Raw genomic sequence first — 24,638 nt, forward strand, 5'->3', positions numbered from 1 at the left:
TTAAGGTAGTCTATCTTTTGTTTATTTAGTTGAGCATCGCTAGTAGTGGACCGCTAATTGTTTTGCTGCTGGTGCAATGTCTTTCTCCAAGAAAGCCAAGTCAGGTTACTAAACACAAAGGCCAAAACAGGAAAAAGAGAGACATCAAAATGAGGGGAAACAACTGCTAATAAACTTCTTTCCAAAGAAAGGTGAGCACAAACGTCAAAACACGAAATCCCATGGTGTTTGCTTAAATATCTCCGCAATCATTAGTGCTAAAACGAACTGAGACAACCGATTGGAATAGCGGAAAAAAACACTTTCATAGGTTAGGCTAATCTGATGCATTTCGTGATCCAGTCTCCATCACTTTCAGAAAGACTGCATGTCTTGATTCATGTCATGTCATTTTCTCTCCCTTTCCGTTAGTCTTTTTTTTACTCAAGTAACGGATGGGATTTTTGATGTACAATACTTCACTCAAAATGTAATCAAGTAAAATTTAAAATACAGATTTTATAAACTACTTAAAAAATACAAAATACACAGAAAAACTACTCAATACAGTAACGTGAGTAAATGTATTTCGTTACTTTCCACCTCTGGCCAATGGTTACTGCAACTGTATATTTCATATCACTGTATCACTGAGCACTGTGATCAATTTGAGGCACTAATGTCATCCGGAACCATATACAAGAGACTTGTGCATAGGGGAGGCGATATTAGGAGTGCACCGTTTATATCTTAGCAGAGTTGCCTCTGTCTGTAGCACAGCGCTAACCAACATGTTATGTTATATTCTTATATGTTAACCATGCTATAGAAGGTTTAATCGGTGTTATAACGCTTTTTTTTTGCCTACGTAAGAATCTGAGAGGAAATTTCAGGCGAATTTTGTATGATTTTGCTACTTTAACTAGCTAGCGTATCTGTTAACTAGCATAGCAAGAAACTGTTTGCTAACAATAATTCCCTTCATCAGATAGATAGACTTTAAAGTTTCTGTTTATTTCAAAGTTGTTTCCTAAATTGTGCTGCAATGACACGCCACGGGAAGAACTGCACAGCTGGTGCCGTTTACACCTACCACGAAAAGAAGAAAGACACAGGTAAGAGAGTATAAAATGTCATGTCGTCAACGTCAAAGTCAGTTTGTTAGCAGGTCGAGTTAACTCACGGGTTTTAATTGCCCAGACACATTTTTTCCAATAATAATTCATTTTTGACTGTCTCAGTGATTCATCAAATGCAGGCTGTAGTTGCGTGTTAGTAAGCGTATGATGTCAACGTTACCTCCGTTAGACACATTTACACAAGTTTACTGTAAGTTAGGTAGTAGGTAGGCCTACACCTGGTCTCCGCGTAGATTAACATTCATAGTCAGGTTAACCAACTGAAAAGCAAAGGGGAAAGAATTGATGGGGCGTTTTGTAACTAGTATCCAGTCTCCATTTAGTCCGCGTGTTGACGTGTTTTGTTTATTTTTGCTATTTAATCTCCAGCTGCATCAGGTTATGGGACTCAAAGCGTTCGTCTGGGAAAAGACGCCATCAAAGATTTCGATTGTTGCTGCCTCTCGCTGCAGCCATGCAGAGACCCCGTTGTTACGTGAGTCTGTTCAAACGTATCCAACCCTTAATGACTTCTCAAGCAGACTGTAAAAATTAACCCAGAGCTCTCTCCAACCTCCTGTCATAAATATTTTTTACAGTCTATGGCCATAACCACTGCCACAACCCAAACGTTCTGAATGACATCACAACCACCTGTTCAGCATTCTCTCAGAATCTTGTCATTGTTCCTATGCTATGCTCAGTAGCTACCATAGACTGTTCTGTAGCTACAACACATGATTTATTACTTCACAATCTCCAGGGACTCCTCATAAAGAACAGTTCTACATAACTTATCAATATCAAATTGTTTTGTCATAGTATCTCTATGTCGGAAGATGAGGTTTGGAAAGGTTTGAAACGGCTTAACATTAGGAAGGCAGCTTAACTGACAGAATACCAGCCCTGACGGCATCTCTAGTTGCGTGTTGAGATCCTGTGCTGATCAGCTGTCTAGAGTGTTTACATATCTCCAATGACACTTTAACTCAGTCAGTGGTCCCGACTTGTTTTAAACAATCAGTTATAGTCCCGGTGCCAAAAAATAACAAGCCCTCATGCCTGAACGACCAACGACCTATAGCCCTCACATCAATAGTGATGGTGTTTGAGAGACTTATTAAAAACATCATCTGCTCCTCCATCCCCAACACTATTGACCCACTGCAATTTGCTTACTGATCTAATAGATCTACTGAGGATGCCATCTCATGTCCTTCATACCACCCTTAGGCATATTGACAGTGGAAAAGGAAAGTGGTTTTACATATCTGGGAGTGCACAGCTCTGAGGACCTGACCTGGGCTACTCGCATCCAAACTCAGGTTAAAAAAGCCAGAAAAACGAATGTACCATCTAAGACAATTCTGGAAATTCAGGTTCCCCCAAGTGTTTTACACGAGACCGCAAAGCCTTGCAGAGAGCGGTGCGCTAAAATCATAAAGGACTCCACCCATCCCAGTAACTGTCTGTTCAGTTTTTTGAAGTCAGGCAAGCGTTTCTGCAGTTTGATGGCCAAAACTGAGAGACTAAGGAAAAGCTATTTCCCTCAGGCCATTAGACTCCTCAACATGGACATGCCCACTCTTATGAATACCATGGACTCTATTTTAATAACATTATTTATTTATTTATTTATTTATTATTATTATTATTATTATTATTCATGTCACTTTATTATTTTATTGAATTATTTATTAACTTCTGTTTTTAATCCTATCTGTTTTACTTAGATTCTTTCTACTTTACACAGTCATAAAGCTAACCAGGCTTACATTTCACTGCTTGTTGATATAACTATGTAGCCTGGGTGTTCCCATGCTGCCTTGCGCGCGATTTGATTCACGCTGCTAAGGCAGCCTGGAGACCATGGAGCAAATTTTCGCCTGAGATAGGGAACCAATCACAGAACAGGGGGGAAAGCAAGACGATGATGAGCTATGCACAGACGCATTTGATAGACATCCGTGGCACCCAATAAACGGATCTGGGCATTTTTTTCAAATACGAGAAAATGAACGTTTGGTTCCCAGACCACGTCTCATTGAGAAGTGGTGGCGCTAGCCAGGCTAATAACTATGTATGTGATGATTAAATCTCTGAACTCTGAACTGAACTCTTATAATGAAAGCTTACCTTTGTGTTTGTAACCAAATACATATTGCTGTCACCGTCTAGTCCTGATGGATATTTGTATGAAAAAGAAGCCATCCTGGAGTACATCCTGCACAGAAAGACAGAGATTGCCAAAAAAATGAAGGTTTGAACTGCATTGCTCCCATAAGTAGTTAGTTTACAATTTTTCTCAATCACTTTGGTGCATTTTTCAAAACTACTAGTTCAACCTCCACATCATTTTGTAACGTGTGGCAATCATAAAACAATTTCTTATTACTTCGGACAAACAGCAAATTCTTTAGCACATTCATGCTTGCACATTTGCTTCTGTGTGTTTGCTTCTGTGCTTTTGTGTGTGTGTGTTTGCAGCTAATCCACTGTATGGTGCGGTTTGCACAAATTATCTTGAGAAATGCACTTGTTGTGCAAACATTTATGTTAAAGGCACCAAAGCGACTGAGGAAAACTGTAAAAAAAACAGATTGCAAACATCATTAACATTATATCAATATGCTTGGATGAGATATGAAATGGTCCCTTTTCATACCCTGGTGCTAAGCTATCCTTCTGTTTGTCTCTCGTGCAGGCATATGAGAAGCAGAAGAAGGCTCAGCGGAGTGAGAACCACCTGGAAGCCACCTCTGAGCAGCGCGAGCGAGTGAAGAACTTCAAGAAGAACGAGGGCAGCATTGTGTCCAAGCCCATCAACCCCTTCACCTCAGGTGTGCACTGAAGGCAGCCTGAAGAGCAGCTTTACTGTCTGGCCATTAGGGAGCTTAGTTAGCATGAGTGCCCTGTGAGAGGAGTTGAGGCACAACGATACATGATTCTTCCCAAGAAATCTTTTCCTGAGAATGTCTTTGCTTATTTAATCTTCACCCTTATTTTTAACATTCTAACACATAAAAGTGTAACATTATTTGGTATGATCTTCTAATATTAGCAGAGAAGACTTGACACTGAAGAAGAAATTCTGATGATCCTAAATGGAAGTTATAGCTATGGATCTTGTGTTGATGTTTGGTCTGGTCATCTGGAAACAAAATGGTAATGTGACTCAGCTGTGTGCTTACAGTGGCTCTCTGTCCATCCCCATGTCCTCTCCAGGTAAAGATGGAGCCGCTCAGAATGGGTCAAAAGCCGTGGGCAGTACCGCTGGATCAGATTCAGCAGTTGCAGGCTCTAGCTCTGGCTCCAGCATTAGTTCCACCTCAGCGTTGCCAAGTTTCTGGATCCCCAGTCTCACTCCAGAAGCTAAGCCTACAGCAGTGAAGAAACCAGTGAGTAGATGATTCACAAGTCATGATGAATTGATGATTGATCATGCTTCTGTTTTTACAGCTTCCCTGTGAGGCAAATCATTCTTGAAAACAGCTAGAACTGGCCACGTTGTGGCAAATTCCTTTCCCTTTCTGGGCATAGCAGTTTTTGTTGTTGTTGATGTTTTGTTTTGCATCTTGTTCCAAATTGCACCTGCTGTGTGAACTGTATGAATGTCTAGTCTTGTAGATGTAGGCTAATTTAAAAATCCACTTGGGGTTAATACAGTCATAGTTTAGTAAAAGATTAGAGATCCCTGCCACCTAGTGAAAAGGTTATCTGAGGACAGTGCTTTGACCTTGGGATAGATTCTGTTGTGTACACATCCTCTTGGCAGGTTTTCTTCTCCACAGTTGAAAAGTACCATGTCCTCTTTGTGTGCACTGTATGGTGCTCTGTGGACTTAAAACAAATTTTCACGGTCACTGTGCCCCCGAAGATGACGAGAGAGCCCCAATGTAGATATTTAGTGACTGGTCATCTCTCTTTTCTTTTTCTTTAGGATAAGACAGTGCTGTGTCCGATGTCCGGGCGCCCTCTGAAGATGAATGAGCTGGTCACTGTGCGCTTCACTCCTCTGGACCCCTCCCTGGACAGGGTGAAGTTACTCACACGCCAGGTGAGTGTCCTCTGCCCTTACACATTTCCCTCTAATAGATCCACCACAGCACCCCTATCCTTGTTTGTTGTCACAGACTGTTCCAAACGTGTGTTTGTCTTGTTATCCACAGGATCGCTATGTGTGTGCTGTTACCAAAGACACGCTGGGTAATTCGCTCCCATGTGCTGTACTCCGCCCCTCGTGAGTGATGCTGCCTTTTGAGTTTGTTAGCACATTTGTTTGAATCCATTTTCAGACCTTTGTTGCAGCCTACTATTTGATATACTTGTTTCTTTTTACATTTTTCATGATTTTCCTTTTTTTTTCCAATGGCTACCACAATACATTAAACTTGTATGTGCTCTCTCTTACATACACCCGCCCCTTCTCTCTCACTCAGAGGAGCTGTGGTTACATTGGAGTGCGTGGAGAAGCTGATTCGAAAAGACATGATTGATCCAGTAAATGGAGAAAAACTAAAGGAAAAAGACATCATTGTTCTTCAGAGGGTAAGAGAATGTTGTATGTGTGCACTGCACATACAACGCACATTTTAGCACTGCACATTTTAGCTTGACAAAAACAGAGTACTCTACAACTGATTGTTGTGTTTCTTCTTCCGTTCCTCTCTCAGGGAGGAACGGGCTTTGCAGGATCAGGAGTGGACCTCAGGGCTAAAGAGGCCCGTCCTGTCATGCAGGCGTGAGAGGCGGAGGTAGAGTGGTGTCCGTGTAAACATTCTTTTGTGTACCGTTTTCCTGTTTGAATTATGAAATTTGAAACTGTACATGAATTCGTTGTTAAGTTTGTGTTTGTTTATTTCATTTTTTTTTCAATACAAATATCAAACACATATGCATTTAAACACATTCACGATGTAGATTTTTTTTTCTTTTTTTTTTTTTTAAATAAATGGAAAGTTCAGTCCTACTTTAAATAAGAACGTGTGTCCCCTCTTAATCTTTTTTAATAATGGCGATATGTGTGTAACACTGGGTCAACATCTCAGAGCTCGTCATGTTCTCCCAATATGAGCAGGCCATAGTCAGTGATAGTACTGACCTTCAGTTCATCCACCCTCTCCATGATCTCATCATGGGAGAGCTGGCCATCCTTTAGAGACAAGAAAGGAATGAGAGGTGGAGGAGGAGTGGGGGTTGAGACACAAATTGTGTAGAAAGACAGACATCAGAGCTGTAGGATGGCAAAAAAGGCAAGCATTATATTCCTACTCTCAGAACTCTTCCACCTCCATTCAGGCCAAGGGCTCATAGTATCTTGCAACAAATGTGCAATTAACTTGGCAAGAGTACATTTTACATTTAACCGCACCTCAATGCTGCATGTCTAACAATTAATGTTTTGGTAAGAGCACAGATAAAGTTCAAGCTGTGATTATAATGTGTACGTTTGGATTCAGAAAAATGGGAGACTACATCCTTTCAGATACAAAAAAAAAAATAGTAAAAGAAAATAGAGCCATTTTTATTTTGAGCTTCTATGGCTATTTTGCTAGCAAGTTAATTTGTGACAAATCTTTGGAGGAAAATAAAAAGATTCAAAACAGATTCTGATTAGAAAAGTAAATACTTTCAGTAAAATAATTAAAAGGAATAAAATCAAGAGGAATTATGAAGCAATTTTGATTTAAACCAACATGGCTTTATTGAGAATTCACAGAGAGAAAAATGTTCCACTAGAAAACAGTGATAGTCACTTTCTTCTCCTACTAATGTCTCCAACTGCCTCCTTGTTTTTCATTCTCCTCCACAATGCATTCTAACTGCCTTCGGGCGGATTCTGCTTTGCAGATGTGCGTGAGTGTGTAGCATGGAAAGCAGAACACGGAGTGTGTGTGCACCTGTGTGAGAGGGTTCAGCTGTTCAACAAGCTGACCTGTGAGTGAATTAATGGAGTGTTTCTCACCTTCCTGAATGTATCTCTTTGTGTTCTGTGTACGTGTGTAAAAAATGATCTGTTATCTAAACACATTTTGTGACTTATCCCCCAATGGAATATTCCTTTTTCAACACCTTGGACCTCCCTTCCCATAAAAAAAACCCCATACCTCTCCTACCCCCTCACACATGGTTGACCCAGAAACATAAACCAGTCCTTCAAACACTAATATGTAAATAGTGTATCTGTACAACACAATCATCTGCACACGAATGGAGTGTGTGGAATCATAGGCTGCCTAGGCTCTCCGTGGACACATTCCTGACAGAAATCTCAGAAATCATGCTAAAGGCACAGTTTAGTTAACGAGTATCTGTAGCCTATGGTTATCCACAATCTAACAGTGTATGGTCTTTCAGGATTAAGGGACTGAAACTGAAATTGCAGTTAGTGAGCAGTAAACTCTGAATTGGATATGGATATTCAACCTGTTGAATCTGGATATGGCTTAAATAAAAAGATGTTTAAGGCCACCACACTTCACATTTGAGCAATCCTCAACTTAAAAGTTCAGTGCTCAATGACCCTTCAATTAAGGCCACAATAGGTCATAAAACACCCCTCCCCTCCCCACCCATGTAGACGTAACAGATCCCATAAGTAATAGTAACAGTCAACTCCATGAATATTGTACCTTTCCTAATCCCTACAACTTTTTAAACAACCTAACCCCCACCCGCTATCCCAATTCACTCTGTCCCGAAACTGGGTGATGGGATCAGAGCTCGTCGTGTTTCCTGGTGAGGTCTTCACCATAATTGGTTGCTTGGCTCCCCACAAACATGTTCCAATTGGCTAAAATTTCTTTCTTGGAGATTTTCTCATCCTGCGCAGGGTGTCATGAAGAAACAGGTACCGCCCATCCATTTGAAAGTGATTCAGAATGAATTGGATGGAAAAGGGGAAAGAATTAAGTAGAGGAAATGAAGAAAGAGTGTTGATGGGACAGAGGGAGAAGAGGGACATTTTCAATTAATAAAAATTGGCAAAATTGGCAAATTATTCATAGCAGAGTCCCTTACCATTTAACAAAAAAAAAATTAAAAAAAATTGCATGTCCGTGTTCAGTGAAATAAGTAATTTTCTGTTCCGTACCTTATTTGTGTCCGTCTCGTGGATTAGATGTCTTGCTTCATTATCTGCATGGTCTACTTCTCCAGGCAGGATCCAGTTAGCCACCTCACCAGCATCCAGCAAGCCATCCTTCAGTTGGACAAGGACACAATGTGGGCTTTACATTCAATTTCCGTGTCAGGGAAGGATCTAACATACAGTTTCAATAAGCTTCTACAACTAAGGTGTAGATGTCCACACCATACCTTATTTGTGTCCCTGAACTCTAAGAAGTGTTTCTTCTCCGTCTGGACCCAGTCGGGTTCACTCTCCCCATCCCCCGGGGTGTACATATCACCTAAAGGATATGATGGACACGCACACAAGCACCTAGACTAAATTCCCATGGTGGAAAGATCTAGTATTTCAGATAATGAAGTTATAATTTCAAGCTATGGGGTTGGTGGGTATAAACGCATTTACAATTCATCTGTGCTGATTATGCTTCTGTCAGAAAGGGTCCAAGTAGACACAGTATGAAGACAAAATCACTAAGAAATAGAATACAGCAGGTATAAAACAGCATACGGTTGTTTTGAACCTGATGGGAGACAAAAATATTGTGACATGACTAACTCTGATGTTCTTATCAACAGCTGTGTCATTTTGATCTGTGCTACCAGACATGAATGGCAACCATACCAATGTACTCGTGCAGGTTGATCTTGCCATCACCATTCGTGTCAATGTCTTCAAGAGTTTCCTGCAATGAATCAGGTAAAGACAATTAGAGATATCCTATGCCTTCCACAGTAACAATAATGTGCAAGACAACAACTCTGATCATCTCCTTTCAGTAACGTCCCCTCTAAACCCTTCATTTCCCACTGTCTCCTCCAAAAATGTGGAGGGCTATCTAGTCACTTCGTGGGGAATAAGGAAGCAGAGTTTGGTGTCTCACCTGGACGATGATGTCCTTCATGTGGTCGTAGTCCTCAGGGTGGAGGAAGGCAGTGAATTCCTCTCTAGTGGCAATGAGGTCCCCATCGCGGTCAGCGGCTTTGAATCGCCTCTCATCGCGCTTCAGCATGGTCTTGTAGCTGGCTTTGTCATCAACATCATCAAACTCATCATCTGTGGTTCAAAAGAGTGAACAATTAAGTCTGTACTTCACATTAAACACCAGGAGATCTTTATGTACCGAGGAAACTGCATCTGCACTGTGCTGTGATACACTTTGGAAATTATGTGCTTTGTGAATATATGAACATTTGGAAATGTGAAGATTTATTTCAATCTGTCTGGAGATAACTGGTCCCCCTTACCACCCTGTTTGGGTGTGCTTTAATCGTTTCTGGGATTATTAGATTAACTCAGAACAACAAATTAACCCTTACTGAGATAATATCCATAGGTGGTGTTCTTGTACTCCTCCCATGCAATCTTCCCATCCTTATTCTGGTCATACTCCTTCCAATGTTTGTCCACATTCTCCTGGATGTACCTCCTCTGTCTGTGTTTGATCCAGTAGTGCAGCTCTGAATGGCTGACCAGCCCATCCTTGTCTGTGTCAATGCGGTCCACAATTTTTCTGTAGAAGAATTACAAGTGCAGACCACGGTGGTGACCAGACTGACCAGCTGAACAGCACAACAACAACAACAAAACAAAAGCTTCAAATAGTGTTAACATTAAATGGTTGGAATTTCCTAAATTCTGACGGTTTGGTGGAGCAATGTGTGTCTTCCTACCACACCACACTGTGGATAAGACTTGGTGCTCAGCTCATACATCTAAGAAAGTACAGCTAATGCCATTCCATAGGCTGGAGCTCCACCCATCTCTTCTTTAAGTGACACCCCTGGCTGCTGCAACAGTCAGACACATTACCACCCACCACTCCCAGGCCCAGAGGATTTCATTACTCTGCATTGCATGTCTATTTCCCCTCCACCATAGAATATAGACTACAGATAATTCGGAGCATAATCATGGATGTTGAGTACAGAGTTGTCTTACCCCAACCGGATTTTGCTTTCCTCTGGGGTCAGCTGGTCAAAGGTTTTGGATTCCTCTTTGCCCAGGAAGGCCTCGTGATCATACTGGTATCCATGGGAATCGTCGTGGGCATGGTCACTAAGGTCACGTTGATGATGCACTCGTTTTTCCTGCGCAGGTACGGTCAGTGTGACCCCGACCAACACAGTCAGGGTTGCCAGCAATAGCAGTGACTGCATCTTCCCTGAGGAATGGAGAGAATGTTAATAGAGACCGGTATAAATGGTTCAACAAATGGATTCAATTCACCAAAAACAGCCAACTTTAAAATGTGAAGCCTGTTCTAGATTGTTTGCAGACGTGTGGAGCATATTCCATTAAATAACGAAACAATTCATTAATTCTTCCACCACCAAATACCGTTAGACCTGTTTGTCATGGTAGTATAAGTAGTAGTAGTATAATGGCACGGCTTGTAGTCAGACTATCTAACTTATTTCAAATCGTGTGTGTTTTGCATCATTTTTTGCCTTGGCCAAGTTACAAATCAAATCAAGTAACGGTGCAACAGATTAGCAAAAACCTTTACACAACACACATAACTATGACGATAGGTGAGATAATGAAGGAATCTTACCAATTTATCAGTGGAACAGGCAACTGTTGCGTTTCCTCAGATTTGTGGAAGTATACGCGTTGGCACTTTACTGTCTCTTAAAAGCAGACATCGATGGGGCGGTGTTATGGTTAAAACCACGACTGCTACCTGAAGAATTGGCATAGGGATTAGCCAATAGACTGATCAAATTGGGAGGGACAAAGAAAGTGTCTTATTTTGACTGGCTAAAGAGCGCCACGTTGACACGCGAACGAGCGTGTACTACGCGGGCGCGCGTACGAAGTTGTTGAGGATGAGGAAAATTGGACACTTTTACAGCAACGATGAAGATGTTGATGGTGCAATGACAGCTGACCTAATGCATCAAAACCATCAGCTGTAAGTGCTTGTTGTGAACAATAAAATATTGAAGTTACTGTTTTAACACAAATCTTGCCCATAACATGACCCTTCTCTTGAGTAGGCTGATGGAACTGTTGATCTGATGTAACCTAAATAATAACCGTTAAAATAAAAAAAATTGAAAAGCTCAAGTGTTAAGTGATGTTAAATTTTACTGCTCAATAGTGATGTTCTTCCACACAATCGACACACGAGGGCACAGTGGACCATTTCGAAGGATGACGATGTAGGCTAAATGCACGCTTCGTATGGCAAGTCCTTTTAACATTTAATCGAACCACAATCCTTTAGGCCTAATCAGACATCCACATTATACTATATTATAGTAGACTTACCCTTATGGATAATAGTATAAAGCCAATAGAAATAGAATGTCAAAATATGTCTACTACTTTGATTGTACAAGTCAAAAGTAATTTAAATATTTCCAAGGCTTGTAGTATCACATAATCATAATTAAATTCTTTCTAGTCAAAATAAACATGTCAGATATACACAAGTTCATTCTTCCTATCCACAAGTGTCATCTCAGACATCAAATACATCATTGTTCATATGACAAATGACACTACTTTTACCATTCAGGTGTCATGGGCTTTCAGTTTCAGACAGTCATTCTTCCAATCCACAATCTTCAATTCCTATTGGATTCTCATTTCAGATGCAATCCAATGGTCACTAGTCATTGTTACTAGTGACCATTTTGTGTGTGTGTGTGTGTGTATGTGTGTGTGTGTATGTGTGGTAGCACATAAAAAATAAATAAATAAATGTTCCAGATATCCAAAATGTGATTCGGAAAAACCAAAATGACATTGTGACTAGTGAAAATGGCATTAAAGATATCATTGGTAATAAATTAAAAAAAAATCAGGTATACTCAATTAGAATATGGCTAAACAATGCAATTGCATCAGGTGACGAGCAGATAGAATGTTTTAACATAAAGGGTGCTGTGCGTGCCACTGACACTGTGCAACATCTCAACATCTCTTTTTTTATGTAAATGTGAAAAATGTGAAATTTGGTAGTTCCAATTCTCAAAATGCCCACCAAAAGCCAGTCAAATTTTAGCAGTCAATATAAGTCTGTATGGCCAGTCATTATTTATATTATTTAAAATGGCATATAGAATTAACACCATTTCAAGTAAATCAACCATAAGATATCACTACAACAAGCTACAAAGCATTTTTCTCTGACATGATTTGGTCTATCTTCAAAATTCACTTCGCCATTAAATCTTACAATACATTTCTACTGTTCAAACAGTGTTCTTTCACCTGTTGAAATGTTTAAATCTTACAACCTTTTTTAGATTTGACTGTCTTGAACATAGATTGGACCCCAAAAGTTGCTGCTCATGGCTATTTATTTCAGACTAGATTTATTTCTCTCGTATTTCGTATTTTTCCCCTCATTTGCTAAAGCTTTTATAAAAAAGCTAGGACTACATTACTTCAAGCTGTTCAGTAATCATACGTACACTGTTATTTTGTAACTCTACATTGTTAATGTGAATATTTTAGTCTCACTTGTCACTGTTTCACCATAGCCCACCTAGAGTAACTGACTAGGTCAGAGAGGGCAAGTCAGTGAAAAAAGAATATCTTCTGAAAGCTACCACAACCATGCACAGCATAGTCAGTTGTAACCCAGTTTCTCTCTCTCTCTCTCTCTCTCCCCATCTCTACACACACACACACACACACACACAGCTGTGCACATGCATAATGTTTACCTGCCGATTCCCCTTACCTCCTTTGTCCCTCCCCATCCCTTGCCCCCCCTGTGAGTCTGTCTTTCCCTCCCTCTCTCCCTCCCTCATTTTTCTAGTCCTCTCCCTCCATTTCTTTCTCTCTCCTCTTCCTTTGCCTGAGGCTCTGTGTCTAGTTCCATGGAGCAATTGAAGGTGACAGGGCCAGAGAGGGGGGGGGGGGGGAGGAGGGAGGATGTGCCATAGTGTAGCCCGAGGGCACAGAGAGAGAGAGAGAGAGAGAGAGAGATGGAGGGAGGGAGGGAGAGAGAGGAAAGGAGGGAAAGACAAAACAAAGCAGAAAGTGCTTTAGCTTTAGATAGAGAGATGACTGCAAGAGGCAAAGATGGATGATAAATCATTTATAACCAGTGTATAAGCATTCATCTGCCTCCTCTTGCTCAAGTAGTGACAGAGTTAACATTAGGAAGATTTCTACTGGATGTTGTGCGTTAGCTATAGCTATATGCACACACATAGACATATGCATGTATAAGGACAAGCTTTGCCCCCTCCCCTTCGTACACATATATTCACTTGTTCTTTGTTTTAAAGGGTTGATGTTAATTTGTCCTGGCATTGTTGCTATGGTGACCTCTCTTCCCCCTCCCCCCTAGCAGTAAGAGAGAGGGAGAGAGGGTGACAGGGATGAACTAACAAGACACTGAAAAAAATGTGCCCTAAAGCTGCACAAATTTAAGTTACACACACATACACGCATACACACACAAACACAAACACACGCACACATACACACACATACTCACACATGCATGCACACATACGCGTGTGTGCGCGCGCACACACACACACACACACACACACACACACACACACACACACACACACACACACACAGACATACACACAGACATAGACACACACACACACACACACACACACACACACACACACACATACACAGTCAAAGGAGACACATAAATAGAACAGCAAATGGAGAAATACATGACTACATGCAAACATTAAAACATACAAAATGTAAGCTTACATTGAAAAAACCTAGAAGACCCAAAGTCATGTTTTTTTTCTCTCCCTGAAGCCAATATACATGAATACATGCACATTTCAATGTGTTTTTACATCCTATGCATTCTCTACCGGATTTATGAGTTCAGTCACAGAGATACTGGGGTGGAAAGACAGCGGTGTGTGTGTGTGTGTGTGTGTGTGTGTGTTGGGGGGGGGGGGGTGTGTATTGCAAGAGGGGAGGGATGGGGGTGTCCTATCAACCGGAAATAAAGTAAGCTGGCATCAGTGCCCCCCTCCCGCACGCCATCCTTCTCCACCCCCTTCCTTCTTGTGCCCTCCTTGTCAGTCTCTGCTCTCATCTCGGCCGTGTTTGTGGCCTGCTCTGGTGACGCTAGCTCGCTGCAACTTTCTGCTCCGTCCCCCTCAGTGCTCCTCTTCTCCTTGCATGGCTCTCAGCCTTCTGTGTGCATGGTCTCACAGACGCTGCGCCAATATTACGTGTGCTCAATCCAGTGTTGGTACACTTTTGGGCAGTTACAATCACAGACTCGTGCAACTCATATGTTTGGCCAGGTTATTGAAGGCACAAACTAAACTACAAAACTTAACTACAATAAGAGGGTTGTATTTGCCACCATTCACGGCAAAGCATTTAAAAATGGAAGGTATCCTAATGTGTTCGGTAGAGAAGGCAGTCTCTGAGCTAACTTTGAGAAGGGTGTAGTAATGAATCCAGTATGAAGTGGATTAGTCCAGTGCTTGGTAGAAATTGCTCATCAAGCCACCATGGATTGCACAAAGTTATAATCCATCAAGCCAACAGGGATTGCACAAAGTTATAATCCAATGGACCCTTTAAACTTTCTTTCAATTTCTTTTTATTTGTGACGAGATCAAACATTGGCTTTCTACCTTTTTCTGTTTCCCTTTTTTTTTTGCTTCACAATCTTCTCAACTCCGTGATTTATAATCATAATGGCAAAAGTTTTACCAAACAGGACTAAATTGAAATGTTACAGTCTATGTCATCACTAGGGATGTAACGATTACCGGTATAATGGTAAACCGCTATAAAAATGTTGACGATAATAATTACCGTTTTCATTTCAAACATCATGATTATCACTGTTGATCACCGCGGTGTGGAAACCGTGTGTTTAATCCTTCCCAGCTTCATCCGAGCCTGCTTTTGACATACAGTAGGCCTGGTACAATGGAACAAAACTGGTACCCTACTGATTCTGTTGTCTAATTGATGGTTTTAACTATGATTTGGATTAGGCTACACCTGATTTTAAAAGGTGGAACTTTTTCACCGCAAAATGTGCACTGTATCATGTAGCCACTCTGCTTCTTTTTATGTTCACGTCCACATTAAATCCATTCCACTCACGTTATCAGGAGAATACAGTACCCTAAAGTTTTATTTTGAACGCTTACTTTGGTCTCACTCATTGCATCCAAATAACAGAAATAGCAAACTCCAAGTTATGGTAGGGTAAGTTAAGCTATAAGCACATATCCAATTAAACGTGAAGAAAAAAGTGAACGGGACACTTTTTGAAACTATTTCAGCTTGTGTAAGCCTATCAGTGCTTTCTGAACATATTGAACACACTTTTAGAAATACCGTGATAATACCGAAAACCGTGATAATTTTGGTCACTATAACCGTGAGGTTACATTTTCATACCGTTACATCCCTAGTCATCACCCAGGTCTTACATTACCAGTCTGCACAAACAAAGCAAAGAGGTCATAGTTATACCCATTTAAATCTAGTTCTCCAAGAAGGGCTGTGCAATTAATCTAATGAATCGATAAATCCTCAATTATAACTTCCACCAATTATGAAAACAACATCTATAGAAATAAAACTCTTTTGATGCATTCCAATTTGCAACAATTCTCTTGTTTTGTCTTGAGTTATAACTCCAGCACACTCCTTTATTTCATAGTGGTAACTATTGTATACATTATGTTTTATTGCATGTACTTTATTTTACAGTGGTAACTATTGTATGCATTATGTTTTATTGCATGTACTTTCAATTTGTTTTTCAGGTGAATTAGGTTTAAACATTTTCCATAATCGAGCAGCCCTATCTCCAAGGTGTCCCTATTTGGCCCCCCTTTGCTTGACTACAACCCCCCCACCCCCCTCACACACACACACACACACACACACACACACACACACACACACAAACACACACAGCATCCTTTAGCTCTTGCGTGCTCAAAACCTCCCGCGTTACATGGCTAATCCAATAGAATATGCAAATGTACTGTTGTGATCATGACAAAGTGCGGTGGAGGGAAAACTCAGACAACATGCCCTGACAGGCGTGTGTCATGCGTGTGAACACGCCACGCACACCGAGGTCCACATGAGAGTTGACCCCCCACCCCCCACCCCACCCCACCCCTAGCCCCCTCCTCCGCATCTGAACCCTTAGTGTTTCTGTCCTCTTAACATCTCATTTGGGTTCGCTCTCTTAACACTAGTGAGTAATACCTACTAAGACCTAATTTCTTCTGGGAGTTTTCATGTATTGTTTTGAAAGATGTTCTGAGATCACCTTGGCCTGGTGCACCTGTAACAGCAAAGGTCACTGCCGTGGCTGCCATGATGTTATATATGTTAGCACAGCACTGACAGGAAAGGGAAAAAAGTGAAATGTATACCTTAATGGGAACTATTTAGTACCTATAGGTGGTCTGGAACCACATTCTTAGTGGTTTTATTTGCTTTGCTCTCTCTCTCTCTCTCTCTCTCTCTCTCTCTCTCTCTCTCTCACTTTATCACCCCTTTTCCTGGCATTACGTTAGGACCTGACACTGACATTGACTCTGTATGTCATTTCTCTCTCTCACTTTCTCTCTCTCTCTGTCTCTCTCTCACCTCTCTGTCCCTCTCTCTCTCTCTCTCTGTCTCTGTCTCTCTCTCTCTCTATTTCACCCCCCTTCCACTCTATCTCTCCATTGCTCCGAGGACCAGAGTGCCTGCAGATGCATTTCTCTGTAGCCCACTGCCCCTCCCTGCTCTCCTCTCTTTCGCCCTGTCTAACCCTCTCTGTCTCTCCCTCCACTCTGTGTGTCTCTCTCACCCCCCTCAGCACACGCGCTCCACTATCAACAAAGCAAGAGACCGAGGAGGAAGCAGAGGAAGGGGGTGAGAGGAGAGCAAAGAAGTTTGAGGTGCTACCGTCCTACCGATAAGGTGAGTAGCCAATAAAGGAACTAAGGAGAAGCAAATATGTGGAAATAGCAAAGTCCGGCCAAGTTTAAGTTCAGCTTGACACGGACAGAAAGGCAAAATAAAAAATCAGATTGAAAGAGCGGGACATTCGTTGAAAATAGAAGAACATGACCTTATCTGTCTTCTTCCATCTTGTGTGATGGAGTGAGAGAGGATGGTGGAGATGCCACCATGCTGTAGTCTGGGAGAAGGTAGACACGTTATGTAGAGATTGCGTAAATAGAATGCATTTGTCCATCTGGCTACCATGTTGCTCAGTGACGTTCAGTAGCATTCTCCACTCCGGTAGCGCTACTCTTGATTTTTTGTCTTGAATACATAGTCTGTAAAATATTGCAGAAGGTTGCTCAAATCAAGATTTGCCAGTAAATTTGGTCTGAATTTGGTCTCAGTTGTATAATGGGATGTGTTTTGAATGGAAGAAAGAATCAGGTGTAAATTCATTCTTCTATCTATGAGACTCCCAATTTAAAAACTGAAATGTCACAATGATGAAGGTTGTATAACTTGAAGTACAACACCATGATGAAGAAGTACAACACCGCCATACCACCTCTTGGCAAAGTCTTTCGTACTCATTTTTGTCACTCTAGGGTGATGAGTCTATTTAGACTAGTATTGTGGTGTGGGTTCTATGATGTATGTTTGTATTTGGTCTGTTCATGTTTCAAGTTTTTCTTTACATTCTGTATGGTCTTTTCCAAATCTTTAATCCAATACAATATTGATTCATACCTGTCTTTACTAGTTTATACAGGTGGCTTTATCGTAGCCACATTTTCAGTAGTGGTAATGTCGGCCTCATGGTCTGTTAACATGAGAGGGATCCCTGCTTGGAGTTATTGCTTTTAGCAGCTCCAATAACAAGTTGAGCAAAATCACAAAAGTCTGATTTTGAAGTCAGCCTTACTGAAAATTTTAATTTGTTGTGTATTTGCTTAATCGTCTATCTTAACAAGTCCATTCATGATGACTTCATTGTATTTATGTTTTAAAAACCGTGGCTGTCCCACTGTGTGTTGGATTCAACCCTGGAGTGTGTCAGTGTAATGATTATACTACCCTACCTTGTGTTTACATTGGTGCATTAGTGTTTTCTTGTCAATGTTCTTGTAGTGCGAACATGAGTTTGTTCCCCTCCAGTGCATATATTAGCGCAGATATATTGTGCAGCGTGCACTGCCGTTAATGCTGGCTGACAGTGTGATTCTCTCCACTCATGCATGTGTGCTGAGCAGTGTCAGGGTAGATGTTCTGTAGCTCTTAATTACTCAGTGTGTGTGTAATGAACTCTCTTTGTGTCACTGTGGGAGATTAATGCATGACTGTGAGTGTGTGTTTGTGTGCGTTTGTTTGTGTGTGTATGTGAATGTGTGCATGTGTTTCAATGCATGTACACAAAAGCTCCATTCTCGGAGACCTTTGGGTCTTTAATCTAATTAATTATCTCTCTCTCTATCTCTCCATCTCTCTCTCTCGTTTTCTCTCCTTCTTTCTCTCTCTCTCTTAAGTCAGTGCACACTGCCTGTGACGTGACCTGAGCAAGAGGACAGCAGAGGTCAAAGGGTAAAGGGCTCTATCTTTTGGCTCAGCTCAGGTGTTCTATGTACGACAATCTGACCATGCTCAATCTCCAGAGTGGCTCCAACTGGACAGGGCCCACTAACTGGTACCATCAGCCCAATGCAATAACATCACAACACGGCACAGGTAAGGCAGGAGGCATTCATGGACATACTCACACATGCACACTCTCATACAAATATTTGCACGTGTCGTGGTATGTGAATGCAGTGTGTGTGTGTGTGCTTTGCGTGTGTGTGCTTTGTGTGTGTGTGTATGTGTGAATGTCGGTACATGGAGGCAGTTTGTTGCTCTATGTCAGTATGTGTTGCTCACGCCTTGTGTCTGTGTTGCTTGTGAAGTCAGCTTGGGGTGAGCTGGAGACTCTTCCACATGACTGAGTTTAAACCGAGGGTGCCAATAGCTACAACATCTCCCTCTCCTGTTCTCTCTCTCTCACACTAGCACATGGATACATACACACACACACGCACACACACAAACAGTTTAAAAGCTATACGACGCCAGTATAGTGGTTATGCTATACATCTAATCATAAATAAGGACCAAGATACATTTTTAGTTATTTGCTTATCTCTACTCATCCTTGTAATAGTAACCTTAAGAACACAATATAACAACAGCTCTCCCTGTTTTCATCGTCTGCTAGCTCAGTATCATGTCCTGTATAAAGCCAGTTTATGTTTGAATCACGTACCTGTGTTACATGTTTAATTGGCTGATCCGTGTATGAACTTACTCATCTCTCTGGCCTGCTGGCCCCAAGCAGACAGGTACAATGTGGATTTGCTCAAGTTTCTCTCTGTTAAAAAGGAGTTCTTCTTTGCCCCTGTCGTCTTAATGCCTGCCTTACAGGGTTTAAGTTCAAGGGCCTTGAGGCATATTCATATAGTGTGGCACTAAATGAATAAAATTGAATTGAATTGAGTTGAATATGCACTAAATGTCCCACATATACCAGTATTTAGATAGTCACCAAGAGTAAACAGAGTGACACTAAGAGTAAACATTCTATACATGAGCAAGTGGCTCTAAGAAACATATCAGTGCAGCCAAGGCAGTTTACCGGTATTGACCATATTAGGCTTTGTTTCTTCATTTTTTCTCCTTTTTTATGTACTTCTCTCTTTTTTTCTTCTACCTCTGTCTGATCTGTCAGATGGCTGCGTTGATGACCTGAACCTGCAGATGGGTGGCGCAGGTGAGGGAGGGGTGCAAGGAGAGAGGGAGGAGTCGGATGAGTCCCAGCTCCACCTGCAGCTGAAGAGGAAGCTGCAGAGGAACCGCACCAGCTTCACCCAAGAGCAGATCGACGCGCTAGAGAAAGGTCTGAGCACCACAGCTCAAACAGCACCAACTTAGATCTCACCAATTCATAACTCAATGTGGAGGTTAAAAGGTTAAGGAATGCGGTCAATCTGTCAGAGTTAGGACACAATTTAGTGCACAAAGTACAAAATGCCGCACCAAAGCATTCTTTATTCTACAATGCCTTGCAACAATCCGAAGAAAAAAAACATTTATGTATCATGTTAACATCACAGTGCTAGTGCATAAGCGTGTTCATTTGTGAGTGTTTGAGTGCATATGTGTGCAAGTAGATGAAACTGTACTCCCTCCATGTGTTGCAGAGTTTGAGAGGACGCATTACCCAGATGTCTTTGCACGGGAGAGATTAGCGGCAAAAATAGACCTCCCAGAGGCCCGTATTCAGGTAACTCTACTGCCCCCTTCTGGCTGATATGGGTACCAACAGCACAGGATGTTCTAAGTAATTACAATCGATCACTGTGTATAAGGGTAATATGTGAGCATAAATTAAATAAATTGATATTGCATAATTATGTAAACTATGTTAGTTCGATAAAGAGTTAAATGTATAGTGCTCAAAATATATAGTCTTGAGAAGTACAGGCCTATAGAGTGTGTGACATATTCAAAGCTGCCAGGGAAAATTAAGAATGAGAGAAATTGTCTTTCAGTCACCACCTTATTCAGCATGTTTCTCCTTTGTAGGGACCAATATTTTTGACCTGTTTTAGACCTGAAGTTTAATTTAGGGGTTGTCAATGTCAGTGTTATGTGACTATGTGACCCTAAAATAACTTGCCCAATGAAAGTTGTGTTTGTGTTGGCAGGTCTGGTTCTCCAACCGCAGGGCAAAATGGAGAAGGGAGGAGAAGCTTCGTAACCAAAAGCGATCGGGGGCCGGGACTTCCTGTTCTCAGGCGCATACACCTCTGAGCACTTCCTTTAATTCTTCTGTCTATCACTCTCACCATGGTAACAACTCAGGTGTGCAGCATTCTTCTGTCATTATGCTTGCCAATGTAAAGTTGCATGACACAGCATCTCATGATATGTGCATGGGAAATGTATGTTGGAAAGTGTACGTTACGTACTTACTTATTCTTCCTCTTTCCTCCACTGCCCACCACCCCACTTCCCCATGTTTCTGTTCTCCTCTCACCTTCAGGCTCAGTTCACAGTCGGAGTGAATCCACCCTCTCAGGATACGGATCCCTCTCTGTGTTCTCCAGTGTGCAGGTAAGTCTTACTTCAAGTTCACGTGGAACATCCCCTCACTCTGTTGAACCTTTTTCACACCTCAGGACCATTATGGCCAGCCTCATGCACTTATACAAAGATACATTAAATCTATGCTCAGACAAAAAATGGATGAGCAGCTATTGAGCTGTAAGATAAAGGAGGTGACATAAGTTGTTAAGTGGAATCCACATTTTTAGGTTATATTGCCCCCTGCTGGCCACCATTGGACATGCTCCAGGCAATATGTTTGTTGAGGGTGTTGCCTAATTCATTTCAAGTGGATCACCAGCCTTTATTCTTATGGAAAAAGGTTTAGAAATACTCTGTTGTTACACCATACGATGTTGAAATATGGCATGTATGGTCTAGTTTCTCTCTGTGTCACATGGTCATTATTGCATTATTGGATTACCCTGCCACGCAAATAGTAGCTCAGAACAACACACACACTACTTGTAACAAATACACCAATGCATTCTTAACCCTTACCGTATCTGGAACAGGACAACCTGAATGAGATTCTCTAAAACACTCATTCCATCATAAACTCTAATTTCAATTTTTTCTTCATTCTCTCTCTCCTTTCCACTCTACTCCTTTCCTCACCTTTCCTGTCCTCTCCCTCCCTTTCCTGTTGTCTTGTCCTATCTGCCCCCTCCCCTCCTTTCCTCTCCTCTCCCCTCCTCTCCTTTCCCCTCCTCTTCTCTCCTCTCCTCTCCCCTCCTCTTCTCTCCTCTCCCCTCCTCTCCCCTCCTCTCCTCTCCCCTCCTCTTCTCTCCTCTCCTCTCCCCTCCTCTTCTCTCCTCTCCGCTCCTCTTCTCTCCTCTCTTCTCCCCTCCTCTCCTCTCCTCTCCCCTCCTCTCCTTTCCTCTCCTTTCCCCTCCTCTCCTCTCCGCTCCTCTCCCCTCCTCTTCTTTCCTCTCCTTTCCCCTCCTCTTCTCTCCTCTCCTCTCCCCTCCTCTCCACTCCCCTCCTCTTCTCTCCTCTCCCCTCCTCTTCTCTCCTCTCCTCTCCTCTCCCCTCCTCTTCTCTCCTCTCCTCTCCCCTCCTCTTCTCTCCTCTCCGCTCCTCTTCTCTCCTCTCTTCTCCCCTCCTCTCCTCTCCTCTCCCCTCCTCTCCTTTCCTCTCCTTTCCCCTCCTCTCCTCTCCACTCCTCTCCTCTCCGCTCCTCTTCTCTCCTCTCCTCTCCTCTCCTCTCCCCTCCTCTCCACTCCCCTCCTCTCCCCTCCTCTCCACTCCCCTCCTCTTCTCTCCACTCCCCTCCTCTTCTCTCCACTCCCCTCCTCTTCTCTCCTCTCCTCTCCTCTCCTCTCCCCTCCTCTCCTTTCCCTCCCTCCCCTGTGGTCTTGTCCTATCTGCCCTCCTCCTCCTTCTCTCCTCTCACCTCGCCGATTCTCCTCCTTCCCCACTTAGTCGTTAACCCCTCAGCAGTCTTACTCCTGCATGCTCCCACCTTCCCCCTCCGGCCCTCCTCCCTCTCTTCCGCGCAAGTTTGACCCGTCCCCCTACCCCTCCCCTCACATGCCCCATACCCCCTCAGCCAGCAGCGGCACAGGTGAGTCATACAGGGCTTAAGGGCTATGCCTATAATATGGGTTATTGGGCCTAGAATCAGCACAATTACAAACGTCTGTGACGTCTGTTTTCCCCTGTCCACTCTTTTCCCCCATCAGGTTTTCTGACCTCAGGTCCTGTAACAGTTCCAGGTGGTGAGCAGGACCTGGGACAGTACTGGACCAGACTGCAGTGAGATAGGGTGTGACCTACGCATAATACCCCAAAACATCAAACTTAGGTGCAGTTCAACCTACATACACAACACGCGCATGCACACAATTACACACACACACACACGCACGCACGCACTCACACACACACACACACACACACACACACACACACACACACACAACCAGTTTCATACAAATCAATATTCCCCTTACCAACACAATTTGCATAACCGCCTGACATAAGCAGAAAAGAAGTACAGTATATGACCAACTCCAGATTCAGCTAGATATCTCTAAACCCAACACTATGAAGCCATGCCCTTACACTGAGAGCACAGACACACAGAGGTGGCCTAACCTAGACCACTGACCTGATACGGAGGAGAGGCCAGTAGCAGCAGCCCCCCATCTCCCCTCTACTGATCTGAGGAGGACTGACTAGTCAGCAGAGATCAGCAAGACTGTGGTTTGTGGAATGGACTACCTGCAAATACTCACTGCAAGCGATGACAATCAACATGCAACAACAGTCAGGACAGATGGAGTGGAGCAGAGACAATCCAGAAGCAGACGTGCTGCTTGTGACCACACGCATGAACACCTATCTGGCAATCACGGACAAACAGGGACATGCCAATGACAATCAGTTTTTGTAAATGGAAAGACCCAATTGAACACAAATGCTGTACAGCCTATGACAGTCCTAGTTAGGATTGAAGTGAATATGAGTGCATATAAAAGGTGGGCATGGAATCATGCAGATCAGAGATGGACACGGGTGAGAGATGTCTGATATTATTATCAAGTGTAAAAGTTAGTCGTTCTATTTTTATTTTGATGTCATTTAAGTCTAGCTTTCCATGCATTCTTATAACTTTTCTCTTACACACATACCTACGCCCCCCCCCCCCCTCTCTCTATGTTGTCCATCAAAGAAAGAGTGAATTTTCATCTTTCATCTTTACATAAATATGTATGCGGGTATGTACATCCACAAGAGAGAAACATGTGAGTGTAAATTTGTTTGTGCGTGTCATAATACACTAACACACAGTCAAAACAGCATATTCATCTGAGAGAGAGAGAAAGTGAAAGCAGAAAATGTTGCTATGTGTATGATTAGTTTTGTGAGCATTTTTGTGTCTACCCTTACATGAAAAGTCTTTACTCATAAATAAATTTTGAAATGTGAAATAAATCTGTAGATTTGAGTGTTAATCATTAATCATAAAATCAGAACTTCTCTCTCATTAATACAGTTATTTAATAGTTAACTCTTCCATATTCTTTCACATTTTTCTTTTAGACTCTTAAACTCAGAATCTTTTCAAGGATCTAAAGTGGAATTCTTTCTCCCTTTCTCTATTTCTTTTTTTTCCTCAGAGGGTAATGTAGCTTAGCCCTATGTTTATTTCTCCCTGTCACTGAACAGTAGCATTTCCTGCCTATGTGACTGTGAATTTCCTGTTTTTGCTACACACATTACCACACCCTCCAAAAATAATGCTCCGACTGACAAAGCTCTCAAATTCTCTCGGGGGCTGAAACATTCATACACCCACAGATAGTTATGCTATGTGCAGTTATAATATGACGGAT

General features: G+C 42.2%; 3 protein-coding genes across 7 annotated transcripts; 2 read left to right on the forward strand and 1 right to left on the reverse strand.

Moving 5' to 3' along the window:
- Window positions 1-700: 700 nt before the first annotated feature.
- On the forward strand, window positions 701-8,035 carry LOC121705479 (nitric oxide synthase interacting protein). 2 transcript variants are annotated; one of them, XM_042086467.1, is made up of 9 exons: window positions 701-1,094; window positions 1,488-1,593; window positions 3,276-3,357; window positions 3,802-3,937; window positions 4,323-4,495; window positions 5,038-5,154; window positions 5,267-5,337; window positions 5,537-5,664; window positions 8,025-8,035. In XM_042086467.1, coding segments are annotated over exons 1-9 (885 nt in total). In that variant the 5' UTR covers window positions 701-1,024; the 3' UTR covers window positions 8,027-8,035. The 2 variants fall into 2 exon arrangements, with proteins under 2 accessions (XP_041942401.1, XP_041942400.1); XM_042086466.1 differs by lacking the exon at window positions 8,025-8,035 and adding an exon at window positions 5,771-6,079 and having other exon boundaries at window positions 702-1,094; window positions 5,537-5,645.
- Window positions 6,112-10,923, reverse strand: rcn3 (reticulocalbin 3, EF-hand calcium binding domain). Of its 3 annotated transcripts, none has more exons than XM_042086463.1 (8): window positions 10,784-10,923; window positions 10,168-10,390; window positions 9,546-9,739; window positions 9,110-9,282; window positions 8,851-8,911; window positions 8,415-8,506; window positions 8,191-8,298; window positions 6,112-6,249 (listed from the first exon to the last, which is right to left on the reverse strand). In XM_042086463.1, exons 2-8 carry the CDS (start codon window positions 10,383-10,385, stop codon window positions 6,142-6,144), a joined length of 954 nt encoding a protein of 317 aa, XP_041942397.1. In that variant the 5' UTR covers window positions 10,386-10,390; window positions 10,784-10,923; the 3' UTR covers window positions 6,112-6,141. The 3 variants fall into 3 exon arrangements, with proteins under 3 accessions (XP_041942397.1, XP_041942399.1, XP_041942398.1); XM_042086465.1 differs by lacking the exon at window positions 6,112-6,249 and adding an exon at window positions 6,310-6,330; XM_042086464.1 differs by lacking the exon at window positions 6,112-6,249 and adding an exon at window positions 6,777-7,921.
- pax10 (paired box 10) lies at window positions 10,903-24,195 on the forward strand. 2 transcript variants are annotated; one of them, XM_042086468.1, is made up of 9 exons: window positions 10,903-11,143; window positions 17,033-17,136; window positions 18,687-18,885; window positions 19,919-20,086; window positions 20,391-20,473; window positions 20,898-21,054; window positions 21,236-21,306; window positions 22,723-22,864; window positions 22,983-24,195. In XM_042086468.1, exons 3-9 carry the CDS (start codon window positions 18,780-18,782, stop codon window positions 23,057-23,059), a joined length of 804 nt encoding a protein of 267 aa, XP_041942402.1. In that variant the 5' UTR covers window positions 10,903-11,143; window positions 17,033-17,136; window positions 18,687-18,779; the 3' UTR covers window positions 23,060-24,195. The 2 variants fall into 2 exon arrangements, with proteins under 2 accessions (XP_041942402.1, XP_041942403.1); XM_042086469.1 differs by lacking the exon at window positions 10,903-11,143 and having other exon boundaries at window positions 16,889-17,136.
- The last annotated feature ends 443 nt before the right edge of the window (window positions 24,196-24,638 follow it).

The sequence above is a fragment of the Alosa sapidissima genome, chromosome 3 (genome assembly GCF_018492685.1).
Source record: "Alosa sapidissima isolate fAloSap1 chromosome 3, fAloSap1.pri, whole genome shotgun sequence".
Classification (NCBI taxonomy): domain Eukaryota; kingdom Metazoa; phylum Chordata; class Actinopteri; order Clupeiformes; family Clupeidae; genus Alosa; species Alosa sapidissima.